This window comes from Poecilia formosa, unplaced genomic scaffold (assembly GCF_000485575.1).
Source record: "Poecilia formosa unplaced genomic scaffold, Poecilia_formosa-5.1.2 Scaffold824, whole genome shotgun sequence".
Lineage (NCBI taxonomy): Eukaryota > Metazoa > Chordata > Actinopteri > Cyprinodontiformes > Poeciliidae > Poecilia > Poecilia formosa.
Window position 1 is genome coordinate 81,701 of NW_006800763.1, and position 14,458 is coordinate 96,158.

The following is a 14,458-nucleotide window of genomic DNA, read 5'->3' on the forward strand; positions in this document are numbered from 1 at the left end:
AGTAGTCAGAGAAATAGACAAGTGAGAGAGACAGAAAAAGAGACAGACACACAGTGTACCAGTGGAGCGGAGTCAATGCTGATGCTGCACTCCACCGCTGTCTGGTTAAGAGCCTTGACTTTGAGAAGAGGACGCTCTGGCTGGGTGCCACGGGTCTGGTAGTGTGACAATGTGGTTGGGCTGTCTCCTATACTGGTGTGAGCCCACACAGCCATCTCATACACCGTCCCCGCTGTCAGGTTTGTGGCTGCCAACACAGCAGACTGTTTCAGACGTATTGTAATGGCAACATTAATTGACACTCCTGGTAAAGATGTGGGAAATTTATCTGTTATTGGAGCAGCATCACCTCACACTATAAACTGGAGTGGAATCACAACAGTTCTGTGTAAGAAATGTAAGAAATAGGACAGCTCTTTTCCAGTAATATTTCACAAGGTTGGACAATATAGACAGAGACATCCTTGACCAAATGGTTTATCCATTTCGCTAAGGGGACTGACACACCCATGGAAGACAGTTGATTTTTGTCAGGAGAACTTCTCTAATTTTGCCACATTTTTAACAAAGTCCAGAGAGAAACCAGCCCAGAGAATCATGGATACTCCACTGTTCTTAACAGTAGGCAGTGTTTTTCTATTTGCTCTTTGTTTCATATAAAACCCACCTTACGTATGTTCTGCAATAAAGTCTCACTTGACCCAAAACTCAGCTCCTGGTGAAGTCCCTGTCAAGTTCAGCAAAGTCCACCTGCTTATGTTCGTGATGTTATTAGGCCAAATCCTGGGATGCTAACAAAACTATTGGTTGGATTCTAATGGTTGCTATGGAGACCTGATGACTGCAGGACACCACTCTTTGCTGTATTTCAAAAACAGTTTGATTTGGAAACTATTTCCTTTACATCCAGGTCACTTTACCTAATAGGGAGATAAATGTGGGTCCAAACTCAAGTTGTCATGATCCTAAACTACTGATATATAGAAAAATACTTGATACTAATTTTGATATTGTGGCAACATTTTAAAAAACCAGTTTTTAAAACTCTGATTATTAAAAACTCTACTTTAACTACTACATTATAGCAGTTAAAAGCAAACAATATTAATTATGATATGACAATATTAAGGAGTTTTACTGACCTTTTTAAGTTGCTCTGAAACATGAGTGTAGCATTATTATTGTAGTGTTAGCACAGCTAGTATAATGCATCTTTTGACCTTTCCTTTTTTCCTGTCCATCTATCTCACAGGGAAAGTAACTCCGAACAAAGCTGTTTAGCTGTAAAGAGCTATCTCTTTAGCATAGATCACTCTGTGTCAGTAGTGGGCAGTAATCTAACTCCAATTTTAACTGTTGGTTTCAGTAGAGCATTCTTAAATATACATTTGAAAATAGTCTTGAATGCAATTATTGCATGGTGATTAGCTGTACAGATGGCCTACTCACTTTAACTAAAGTAGCTAATGTTATCATCCATATGTGTTATAATGATAGCACTATTGACAGTGTGCAACAGAAGTATCTACTGCTGCTACTCTAGTAGTACTACAATAGCAAAGTACAGTTACAAAAATTAATACTTAAAATCAATCATTGTATTTACCGATAAATTTATTAAATGTATTTATTAAATAAATTTATTTTAAGCATAAGTTGAATTTATCTGAAGGCTGTTTTGTACCGGACATGCTAATTTCCCTCACAACAAAAAAGAAAGGCAGCACAGAGGAAGATTACCTTTAAACTCTCCCTGGGTGATGTTGTACGTGTGGCTCTCTTTCACATGAGAGTCAAACTGCCAGTACACGATTACAATGTAATATTTGGTCTGAAAAAGAAAAACACACAAGGTCCATGAAACACTGTACCCAGAACCCAGTTCGCTTGTTCAAAACCTGAAGGTAATAAAGAGAAGCGCTTACTTCAGTCTGGGAGCTGAGACTGAATGACATGGAGTCAGAGGAGATGTTGGTAGCTTTCACTACAGGAGGAGGCAGAGCTGCAGTAGACAAAGCATGTATCAGACATGCTCCACTATCAGTCAGATTCTGCTGAGGTGTGAGCTAGCATTGGCTCGTGGTCTACACACAGACCTGAGAAGGATCGTATGGAGTCATAAATGGGACAAGGAGGCAGATTTTATTGTAGCTAAAGACACCACAATCAGAATATTATGTCATGGTACTGTACTTCTGTTGATCTTTATTTAACTATGATAATGAAGGACAACAATAATATTACCAAGCAGCTTTGAATGAACACAGCTATAGATACAAGGCTGTGAGAAAGAATTTGCTCCCACAGAGATTGCTTGTTATTTTATTGGCATCTGACAAATAAATCCTGATTAAAAAAAAAAACGAACTTTTGAATGATCATTTAAATGAATGAAAATTAACCTGATCTTACGTAAAAACATATTTACACCCATCGTTTACTCAAGAATTAGCTGGTAGTAACCACATTGTTTGGCTCAGTTTTTTATTACTAAAAGATCCACAAACGCACTAATAGCAGAGGTAATTTTTGCTTATAGCTTTTGCTCTGTGGGCTGCCACCTTATCATGGTGGAGGGGTTCAAACATCCCAGTAATCCTACAAGCTATGCTGTGTGGGGTTTTATGCCCCTGGTAGGGTCATTCAAGGCAGACAGGTCCTGGATACCAAAGGTCCAACCTTTGGTATCCATCAACCAAAGGTTGATGGATACCTTTGGTGAGATCTGGCAGTCTCCTGTGAGACTTTAATTCCCATCTCTGGCAGACAAAGCGCAACCTGAAGAACCCTTATGACGAGCAATTAAAATGACTATTTAGTGTTCCCTCGCCGGGACGCAGGTTATCGGGATCCCACCCTGGAGCCAGGCTTGGAAGTGGGGCACGTTGGCGAGCGCCTAGTGGCCGGCCTTTTACCCATGGAGCCCAGCCAGGCTCAGCCCAAAGAGGAGACATGGGTCCCCCTTATAGGTGTTATCACCTGTGGGTCCCCCCTCCCACAGGTGATAACACCTGTGGGAGGGGCCAAAGGGGTCGGGTGCAATGTGGGATGGGTGTTGGCCGGGGGAGGAGACATGGGTCTCCCTTTCCATGGGCTCATCGCCTGTGGGAGGGGCCAAAGGGGTCAGGTGCAATGTGAGATGAGTGTTGGCCGGTGAATGGGTCCCTGGCAATCCCATCCTCAGTTGCAAAAGCTGGCTCTTGGGATGTGGAGTGTCACCTCTCTAGTGGGGAAGGAGCCTGAGTTAGAGAGTGAGGTTGAAAGGTTCTGGCTAGAAATAGTCTGCCTCACCTCAACGCATGGCTCTGGCTCTGGAACCAGTCTCCTTGAGAGGGGCAGGCAGGAGTGGGCATACCACCTTGGTGACTGTACATTGGGGTTTACCCCGTGAACAAGAGGGTAGCCTCCCTTCGCTTAAGGGTGAGGGGACGGGTTCTGACTGTTGTTTGTGCTTACGCACCAAACAACAGTTCAGATTATCCACCCTGTTTTTGGAGTCCTTGGAGGGAGTACTGGAGAGTGCCCCTCCTGTGGACTCCCTTGTTCTGCTGGGGGACTTTAACGCTCATATGGGCAATGACAGCGAGACCTGGAGAGGCGTGGTTGTTAGGAACGGCGCCCCAGAACTCGAGTGGTTCTGCTGTTAGTCTTCTGTGCTCATTGTGGACAATCCATGATGAGCACAGAAGTCCAACAACAGTGCACATATGTTGTTGGACATATGTGCACTGTGCACTTGGCACCAGGACACTCTAGGCTGCAGTTCAATGATCGACTTTGTCGATCATTGTTTCATCTGATCTGCGGCCACATGTGTTGGAGACTCAGGTGAAGAGAGGTGCAGAGCTGTCCACTGATCACTATCTGGTGGTGAGTTGGCTCCGCTGGTGGGGAAGGATGCCGGTCAGACCTGGCAGGCCCAAACATGTTGTGAGGGTCTGCTGGGAAGGTCTGGCAGTCTCCTGTGAGACTTTAATTCCCATCTCCGGCAGAACTTTGAATACATTCTGGAGTATGTGGGGGACATTGAGTCTGAGAGGACCATGTTCCGTGCCTCCATGTTGAGGTGGCTTATCGGAGATTTGGCCGCAAGGTTGTCGGTGCCTGTCGCTGTGGCAACCCTCTAACTTGTTGATGGATACCTTTGGTGAGGGATGCTGTCAGGCTGAAGAAAGAGTCCTATCAGGCCTTTTGGAATGTGGGACTCCAGAAGCAGCTGATGGGTGCCAGCAGTCCAAATGGCATGCGGCTTGGGTGGTTGCTGAGACAAAAACTCCGGCAGAGTTTGGAATGGCCATGGAAAAAAACTTAGGCATGGCTTTGAGGGGATTCTGATACACCATCCGGCGTCTCAGGAGGGGGAAGTATAGTGGTTATAAAACTTTTTAGATAACTTCATCTTCAGTAGACAACATCTACTGGACAACTGTGCGGCAGTCTGACTTTCTACTACCAAGGGCAAAAGCAATCTGAGGTGAACCTAAGGTGCCACGAGTGCTCCAACCAAGGTTTAGCAAACAAATTACTGCTACAACAGAACACTGATCAGCTATGGAAAAGAAGATGGAGTGAACCGAGGTAGAGGCATTACAGTTGGAGATAATAGGACTTTTGTGCACACTGCCTGCAGAAAGCCTAAAAGAACTGTGTGATTTTCTCACCATTGCCAGGTCAAAATTTGAACATGTGACAGGAAAGAACAGAACATCGCTCATCTTAATGATTAGTAATCATCTACAGAGTGAAGAGTTCCAGATGTTGGAGGATTTGGGAATGTCAGAGCTTCTCTGCTTTAAAGACAAAATAACTGAGCTCCAAGCTGAGGCTACAGATAGCCCAGTAAAGGAACTTAAAGTAGCACGACACGAACAGCAGAATGAATATGATAAGATACTGGGCAGTACATCAACAGAAACCAGACCTTCTCAGTCTTATGTACCATCCCAAAAAAAACATACTCACGAGGAGGATGTACATAAAGTTCAGACTGATATGTCCAGCCTTGGAATTCCAGCTCTAGCTCTACGTCAAGCCCCTGCTGTATGGCACAAAGAATTCAAAATATCTGGACAAATTGGAGACCCAGAACAAAAAGATTGCCTCACGTTTTCCAGTCTCGCACGACAAATTGAGCATGGTCTCCTGAGACGCCGGATGGTGTATCAGCTTTCCAGAGACTGAGATTGTTGATGCTGTCATAAGGGCCATTATCCCGGGGATGCAGTTGCGGAGCTACCTAGAGGGAAAAAATGACCTTACACTCCCCACCCTGAGAAGAATACTGCGCTGCCATTATCAGGAAAAAAGTGCAACAGAATTATATAAACAGCTGTCATCAGAAGCACAGAGCGTTAAAGAGACTCCTCAGAGTTTTCTCATCCGCACTCTAGACCTACAACAGAAGATTTTGTTTGCATCACAAAAGTCAGACTCAGGCTTCCGTTATGATCCAGTGCTGGTGCAGAACATGTTTCTCCATACAGTTATGACCGGTTTGCTGAATGATAACATAAAAAGAGACCTTCAGCCATCTCTAGAGCAAGCTAGTGTTTCTGATGAACTTTTATTTGAAAAACTAAATATTGCATGTGCCTTTGAAAGTGAGAGGCAGGACAAGAAAAAAATGCACACACCACAGGGATCGGTGACTATCCACTCTGCTCAGTCTGACCACACCCCCACTGAGAAGAAGGACAAAATAAGCCCGTCGAGTCACAGTAAGAGTCAAACAGATATTCTTTCAGAACTGCAGGAGATGGAAGCAAACATGACCCTGCTTAAAGATCTGAAAGCTGAAGTGTCTTCTCTTAAAGAGTCTATGCAGCAGCCCTCTTATCTGCAGAGGCAGCACCCAAACCCAGTACCTGTCAGTATCTGTGTTTTTCCTGTTTTGGTTTTGTTAGTCTTTTTCTTTGTTTTTTGGTTTGAGTTTTATTTCTGTTGGAGCACTGTCACTCTTCTGGGCATCCACTAGGTGCTGCCAGATGCAGAGCCCCTGAGAAGCTGTGGGGGCAACCCCGTGGACACACCTGCAGCTCGTTTGTAGGTTGTGGATTGTAGATATAAGCAGCGGCTGAACGACTTCTCATCGCCTGAGTATTTGCTTACCTCGGTAACATTCGTTCCAGAGAAAGACCCTCTGTGAATTGCTCGTTTCTAACCCCTTGTTGTCTTCCTCGCCCGATGATCCTGTTGTCTCCTCGTTGCCTCCGTGTGATCAGTCAGCCCCGGGATCTGAGTGAGTTTGTGTTCCTCGCTGTTGTGGATTACCTACCTCCTGTGTTGAGGGAAGCCTCAACGCTACTGGTATTACCAGTCAGACGCCATCCCTCGTGTGTTCGCCTTGTCCCCTCATCGTGGGTCCGTCTCCGGTGGATTCCCCTTTAGAACGTTTTGGATCAAGTGGTCCGAGCCCGAACCCAACCGGAGAAGGAAAACAACTGGACCAAAGTCGAAATCCGCTCATTCCGCCGCTAACAAACCTGTCCGCTCTCCAACGAAGCTTAATCACCCTGCGCTCTGCTCGATGTTTACTCACCATCAATCCAAGTAAGAAACAATCCGATTAACTCCTGGCACATACACTCCTTCCTCCTCTAACCCTGTTTCTCTCGTTGACAGTAAGACGACCCGGTCATCCAATCCAGTACTCACCCTTTATTCCCTTTCCCTGGATTCAATAAAATTATTATTGTTCATTTAGTCTGACTCTTCTGGTTGTGTTCTTGCATGTGGGTTCGAAAATTGAATACCACCATGACAGTACCAGGACCAGATTGCACACCAGCTCAATCAGTGCCAGCTTACCACAACCCATCACTAACGCATAAGCCTGCAGTACATCATGGTTACCATCAAGCTCCTCCAGTGCAATACAGCTACTTGCAACCCCCTTCAAACACATCACAACTATTTACCTCCACCCTCAGGACAACTTGATCATCTTCCACCCAACCAGAGGTATGGAAATCAACGCCCCCTCTCCACAACAGCCCAGAAGGAGGTGCTACGCCTGCCAGCAGGAAAATTTGGAGGACTGCATTCACTGCTTCCCTTGTAACAGCAGTGAACACTTCTCAGCTGGCTGCAGGAAGAGGAGATCAGGCCAATTCAGAGGGAGTGCTTTTAACGAGCAAGGGTTACCCCAGTGGGGGCAGGGAGTGACCGCATCATCAGCACAGTGACATGCGGTCAGGGGAGGCAGGTGAGGCACAGCCTCACCTGTCATCATGGAAAAGTAATATATAATAATAAACCATTTATATTGCTATTTTCACCCTGTGGTTTGTACTATAAAGTATCTATTTTTTACTTAGCTTAACCAATTCTGATGATTTTTTCTTCAAAATCTCTGGATTTTCGCATTTTCCCATTCAAATGCTCAGAAGCGAAGCCGGTGAGGCAGCAGTGAGCTGAGCCTCACCTAGGATTGCACAACCTCTCACTAACTGCACTGGCTGCCATTCTATGGGAGCATGTTCGTCCTGTCTGTACGCCAGCAATAAAATGGCTAAAAAACATTTAATATATGGACTGATTTTCCATAATTTCGCTTATATATATAATGTGCAGTGTTTTTTGTAACCAATTGTGTGTGTATCATGTTTTGTGTGCGGAGGAGCGATCAGAAACGGCAGAGAACAGACTCGAGGTGAGGCAGGGGGCGCTCATGATCCCAGATATTGTAACTGCAGAGTAAGACGCAGTGAGATAGCCATGGAGCTGGCCACACAGTAAATAAGTAAAGTACAGCGATATATTTGTTTTCTCCTCTCTTCCAACATAAACGTGAAAGACTACATTTCTACACTTAAACAGTTTTCTAAAGTGGATTTTCATTTGAAGCAGGAGATAACTAAAGGAAGACCAACACCGGAGCTGAAAGTTTTGCTTCGAGAGTTTGATGATTCTCAAACGGAGTAAAGGATAGACTTGGCTTTGGATGAACAGATATTTTTGTGCAGAATTAGCGGTGCATGGAATTTCATTGATAGATAAAGGTAAGACAGCAATAAGATGTTTTTTTTAATGAAATGTGCGTTTTTTTGGGCTACAGTTTGTATGTCTAAATAATTCAGTAAAGTAGAAGCGGTAGCTAATCTACCACAGCAATTATTTATTAATTAAACATAAAGCCTAAAACGTACTACAACAACAGACTGAATGTTCTGTTCTGTGTGCAAAATTCTTTAATGTTTTTTGGTGTTAAATCCTAAAACATGAAGCGGCATTGTTGTCAGTTGCTATGGCAACGAATCTGCGTAGCTTAACAAATACAGATAACTTTGCTGTGGATCATCGCATGAAATCAATACCTACATTTCTAAGTTTTACTGAGTTAACGCGGCTATGGATGACATGTAAATGATTAGTCTTTTTGCCCCCCAGCGTTGTATGCTTGCGCAAAATTTCCGTACATCCAATAACATGTATGGTGTCTAAGTCATAAGTCAGTGCCTCACCAGCAATGAACCTCACCGCATGTCACTGAATCAGCAGTACCCCAACTCCGTGCACACTGTGATGCAAGTGGGTGAAAGATGAGCCTGAGACAATGTTCATCTTGTAAAAGCGTGTTATACTGTTCTGAGGGATGTCAACATGAACACTGGGCTGTACATAAAAATCAATGCTCAACAACTTCCTGTAGCACCGTCCGAGCCCCACCACAAAAGAAAAAGCAAGTTAAATTTGCCCCACTAGTTGGAAAAAAATATGATTGACTGCTATATCCAAGGTCAACAAATTAGAGCATTGTGGGACTCTGGCTCACAAGTGACTGTAGTAAGTGAACAATGGAAAGCAGAACACCTGCCACATGTGACTTTGAAAGACATATCTGAGATAATTGAAAACAGTGAAAAATTTAGGGTAACTCTTTATTTGAAGGGGGGGTGAATAAGACTGTCATGACACTGTCATAAACATGACATAACACCTGTCATGAACATCAATAAGTCTTCATGAATATTTATGACTGTTGTCATAAAGCGTCATTCGGTAAATTATGACACTTTTAATACAAAGTTGACATTATTCAAAATGTCTTTGATATGACAACTTGACATTAACCAAGAAATCATTACTGTTTAAACTTTACCTTTAATACCATAAAGTTACCTCATTTTTAAAGTGCAATCAGTAATACTTCTATAAAAATTTTACATCAGTAAGGATTTCTTGGTTAATGTCAAGTTGTCATAACAAAGGCATTTTGAATAATGTCAACTTTGTATTAAAAGTGTCATAATTTACCAAATGATGCTTTATGACAACAGTCATAAATATTCATGAAGGCTTATTCATGTTCATGACACGTTTTTATGACAGTGTAATGTCAGTCTTATTCACCCCCCTTCAAATAAAGTGTTACCAAATTTAGAGACTATTTGATCGGCTTGTCATGCACTGTCTATACAGACAACAATCCGCTCATTTATGTCTTGTCTACAGCTAAGCTGAATGCAACCGGGTGTCGGGTTGCTGAATTAGCGGATTTTCACCTTACCATCCGATACCTACCAGGGAAAGAAAACATTGATGCCAACTGTCTGTCAAGGCTGCCAGTGGATATTAACACCATGATGGAAGACTGTACTGAGAAAATGTCATCCCATTCAGTTCAAGCAGTTGTACAGTCAGTTGAGGACCCATGTTCCCATGCAGTGTGGTACATGCACACTGCATGGAGTGCACTGAGCACTCTCTGCTCAGTGCAAAGAAATCAGCACTTCACACCAATCGCCTCTTTCGCTGGAAGAGATTTGTCAAGCCCAGAGGGAAGATAACAATATTGCCCCAGTGATTGAATATCGTCAGTTAAATAAGACACCTGACAGAAAACAGCTAAAATCATTCAGCACAGAGAGTAAAAGACTACTATATCAATGGGAAAAACTAACTTTGGATGAAACTTTGGTCGAACAGTAAGACAGTAAGACGGACACAACTTGTTTTGCCTGAAAAGCACAAAGCAGTCGTTATGAAGGAACTACATGATGACATGGGACATCAAGGGGTTGATCGAACTACTTCATTGATGAGAGATCGTTTCTTCTGGCCATACATGCAACATGACATTCAGCACTATGTGACTCAAAGCTGCACATATATAAAACAAAAGAAACCAAGCCGAGAGACAACTGTTACAACTCAAAAGTTGTAACAGCCTCAGAAGGCTCAAAAGGCTAACCCAACTCAAAAGGCTGTTACAACTCAGCCTTTTGAGTTGGTTTCTCTCAATTTCCTGCATGTTGACAAGTCAGCTGGCGGATATGAGTACATACTGGTCATAATTGATCATTTTTTAAGATTCGCCCAGGCTTATCCCACAACATCTAAGTCAGCAAAGACTGTGGCTGATAAACTTTTTAATGATTATGCATTCAAATTTGGATTCCCCCTACGTATTCATCACGATCAAGGTGGTGAATTTGAAAATTTGGGCTCGCAGACAACACTGCACCATCCTGAAGGCAACGGCCAAGTTGAACGTCTCAACCATACACTCCTACAAGTGCTGAGGACCCTTACAGAGAAAGAAGTCCAACTGGAAAGAGTCACTGAACAGATTGATTGATTGATTGATTGGTTTTTGCATACAATTGCACAAAATGTGAAGTCATTGGCTTTTCTCCCTTCTTTCTTCAGTTTGGAAGGACTCCAAGATTGCCGATTGATGTACTCTTCCGCTTGACACCAGAAACAGGTACACTTGATCACAGAGAGTACATGTGAAAATGGCAAGAAGGGATACAACAAGCTTATGACATAACAAGGAACAATGCAAGAAAATCAGCTGAAAGAGGCAAAAGGAACCATGATCGCAAAGTAAAGAGCTCAGAACTGGAACCTGGAGACCGTGTCCTGGTTAGAAACTTGACCCCAAGAGGCAGGACTGGTAAACTTTGCAGCCATTGGGAGGACATCATCCACAAGGTTGTACGCCGAGTAAATAAGAATGCTCGTGTATATGAGGTGGTCCCTCAACAAGGAAAGGGGAGAGATAGTAGGATACTACACCACAACCTCTTACTCCCCTGTGACCACCTACCTCTGGAAGATCCCCTAAAAGTTGCCAGATCTCGGAAAAAAGGTTCAAGACAGACAAGTGACAGTGAACATAACAGTCAACAGAAAGACAACAGTGATGAGGACTCAGAGGATGAATGGTTTTACTATCCATCCCCTGAGCCACACCAACATACAGGTCCCACTGCTGAGGAGCACACTGATGTGTCGGCAGGTCCTGAACCCACAGCAGCAAGGAGAGGAACAAGGCCAGAAGAGGAACAAGAGACAGTGTTAAACCTGGAGGAAGATCAAGTGATGCCTGACCTGCTAGTGGAAACTGGAGCGCCTGAACAACCAGAAAATTGTGGAGACAGCCCTCCACTACCATCCATGTCACCTCCTTCATGTGAGAACCACAGTGGAGATGAGCGAGTACAAGATAGGCCTAGAAGAAAACGGCGACTACCACAGCGATTCACTTATGATGAACTTGGTTATCCATCTTGTTACAGTTTGGGACCTTCACCAAGGTCCACAAATTGGCTTGACCCAGTGCACTATTATGGATCCCTTCAAGCAAAATCTATGTGGCCAGAGCCAGTCCACATATGATCCTGTGTTAGTGTATGGCTGACTTACATTTTAAGTACTTAGTATTGGCACTTAAAGACTTTGATTAGGCCAAGTGCCTGTGTATGGACTAAGTAGATTTGGGTTTTATGGACTATGTTTGTCATCTTACTCCTTTAATTATTGAATGTCGAGGATGACATTTCTGTTGAAGGGGAGTGTGCAGTGGTTATAAAACTATTTTAGGTAACTAAAAGTCAAACAAGATCTAGTGATCTGCGATCGATTATTTTAGTCTTTCAAGTTCAGTGCTACAGGCCGATACAGTAAAAAGTAGCCTAAGTTTAATGAAGTTTAAAATGTATTTTCTTTAATGTTTAATTTCCGGTTATGTTTGTTTATAATTCTTGAAAAGTTTGATCTTTTTAGATTTTAAGTTTTAAAAGTTTGTTAATCGTTCGAGTCTCGATTGGTTTTGTCCGATTGGATGTAGGGGAACGCGACGCTTCTGCTCCTCCATTACAACACTGGAGAGGAGAGCAATAACATCGTGTCCGTGTTTTCATTATTCCCCTTTACAGGTAAAGCAACTTACATATAAGGTGTGACTTTAAAGCTATTTAGTATGTTTGTTGAATGAACAGGGAACATTGTGGTGGCTGTAATAATTATGTTTTTTTTTTTAAAGAGCTACTATACTCACCTTAGCTTCCTGGCTAGCTGCGTTCTGTGTGTGCTAGATTTGTTTTACTGTGCCAGCATATGACAGTGTAATGTCTGAAACTGTTTTGAAATATCATTATAACACTGGAGACGAGAACAATAACATTGTGTCCGTGTTTTCATTATTCCCCTTTACAGCACCAACACTGTTTATAGTGAGGATGGTGTGCTGTTGACCTCGACTTGGGATGTTGTGGGCCGGTGGGCTTCGAAGACTTCCTCAATCCCCCTAACATTCCTTCCAGTGAGGAAGCTGAGCCGATTGCAGTTTCTGGCCAATCACCGATTACTGATCTTTTAAAGAGCCTAACTTACAGATTCCGATTTTGGTCAATATCAGTTTTTTGTCTGAAATGTTGCTCAGTTATCAATAATTCCAATAATTCCTGTCCCCAATATGGTTGATCAACTGCTAGAAATTAGTCACACTCCAAAGGGTACAATGTCAAAAATATACAACCTCTTAATGTAAAATTTGACTCCTGGGCTTGGCCATCTTCAAGCTACATGGTCTGATGATCTTAACACAGAGATCGATAATGAAATGTGGCAATCTATTCTGGAACACATTCACACATCATCAATTTGTGCCCGAAATAGAATTATTCAGTGTAAAGTCATCCATAGAGTACACTGGTCCAAAAGCAAACTGGCTCGAAACTTTCCGGACATGGATTCAAGCTGTGTGAAGTGTGGTTTGGGCCCAGCCACTCTCGGCCATATGTTTTGAACCTGTTCCTCCCTATTTCAATTTTGGAAATCTGTTTTTGACTCACTTTCTGTAATTACCTCGACCACAGTACAGCCTTCTCCACTCACTGCTTTAGTTGGGGTTCTCCCCAAAAACCAGTTAATGCCACCCAGGGGTGAAAGTAGTTTTAAGTTCCTGAGGGTACTATGACAAAAAGTTTGTCATAATTTTTTGCAAGCGATAAAAGCTGGGAAGCTCTTGAATTGCTATAAAATGGAGCCATGTTTCCCTCAGCCCACTGGTTGCAATGACACCTTGAGATGCCATGAGACCTAAATTCTGAACATCATGGCATAGAGTGCATCCCCGTTTTCCATGTCTGGCATATATCCATTCATTTTAGCTTTTAAACTGGTTATATTGATCCTGTGTCCAGACAGAGGGATAGTCAGTAGGCCTAGCATCATGACCTGTTTGTTCAGAAGATCCTGCAGCTTCTACTTCGTCTTCCTAACATGGCGCCTCCTCACCCTGACTCTCATACCGATAGGAGGAACCACAGAGCTCTGTTAGGTTAAAAGCACATCTTTTGAAGTTGGGATATTTTTCCTCCAACAGGTTCCAGAGGAATCGCCTCAAACCAGATGTTGGACTGGATTTTATTTCAATGTCATTTGTGAATATTAGAGCCTCATTTTCAACAGTGGAGCTACAAAGGTTGAAAAAGGTTACCATTTTGGGGAAAATCTCATCAACATCAATATTTCCACTAAATAAGAGGCAAAAAAGTAGATTGATGCCTCTCTGACTCTGAGCTCAAAGCAAGATACCAGAGAGCACCAAACTATTTTTTTAAATATTAGACAATTTAATTTCACATAATTATCGCGATAGAAGCCATTTGTTTGTTAAATACTTAATGAAACATATTTACCGTGTTCGATGTTTGTTGTGAATGACATATACTCACAGACGAACGAGATAATTAGTCCAAGTTTGTCGTTTATTGAACGTTCAGAAACTACAGCGGCTGTAATGCACCACAGCAAAGGTAAAACAACCCGAACAGGTGATCAACTCAAAACCACTCGCACCGTTTTACTCTCTCTCTCCCTATCATTTAAGCACACCCGTTGCCGTGGCAACCGCCTGCGCTCTGCAAGCTGAGCAGAGATTACTTTAAAACATAACATTCAGTCCGCTACGATATTAGGTTTTCAGGCTTTATATTTATTTTGCAATTATTAATAAGCGCTCCCCTGAACACAGTGGTGGTTGATTAGTTAATTTTAAACTTAAGCTCTGCTAGTTATTTTGGTAATGGAACCGAAACACACAGATTTGCGCAACACCTTGTAGAAACAATAATTGCTGAGATTATTATTTTTGTTGGGTATTAACATGTTATTTTTATTGGGGCATGCCATTAGCAATGCATAAGGAGAGCAGTGACTGACCTGC

The 14,458-nt window shown here is 42.7% G+C and overlaps 1 protein-coding gene and 1 long non-coding RNA gene across 2 annotated transcripts in view; one reads left to right on the plus strand and one right to left on the minus strand.

Annotated features, from left to right (window-relative positions):
• The window catches only part of LOC103131732 (sortilin-related receptor-like), a 102,300-nt gene that overhangs the window by 65,898 nt on the left and 21,944 nt on the right, over window positions 1-14,458 (minus strand). The window contains exons 6-8 of the mRNA XM_007543436.2: window positions 1,926-2,002; window positions 1,741-1,831; window positions 60-247 (exon numbers count right to left, since the gene is read on the minus strand). Of these exons, the coding sequence (XP_007543498.2) occupies window positions 60-247; window positions 1,741-1,831; window positions 1,926-2,002 (356 nt within the window). The remainder of the gene's footprint in view (window positions 1-59; window positions 248-1,740; window positions 1,832-1,925; window positions 2,003-14,458) is intronic.
• Window positions 6,259-6,702, plus strand: LOC107834882 (uncharacterized). Its single transcript, XR_001660717.1, has 2 exons — window positions 6,259-6,549; window positions 6,622-6,702. It is a non-coding gene; the product is annotated as an uncharacterized LOC107834882 (long non-coding RNA).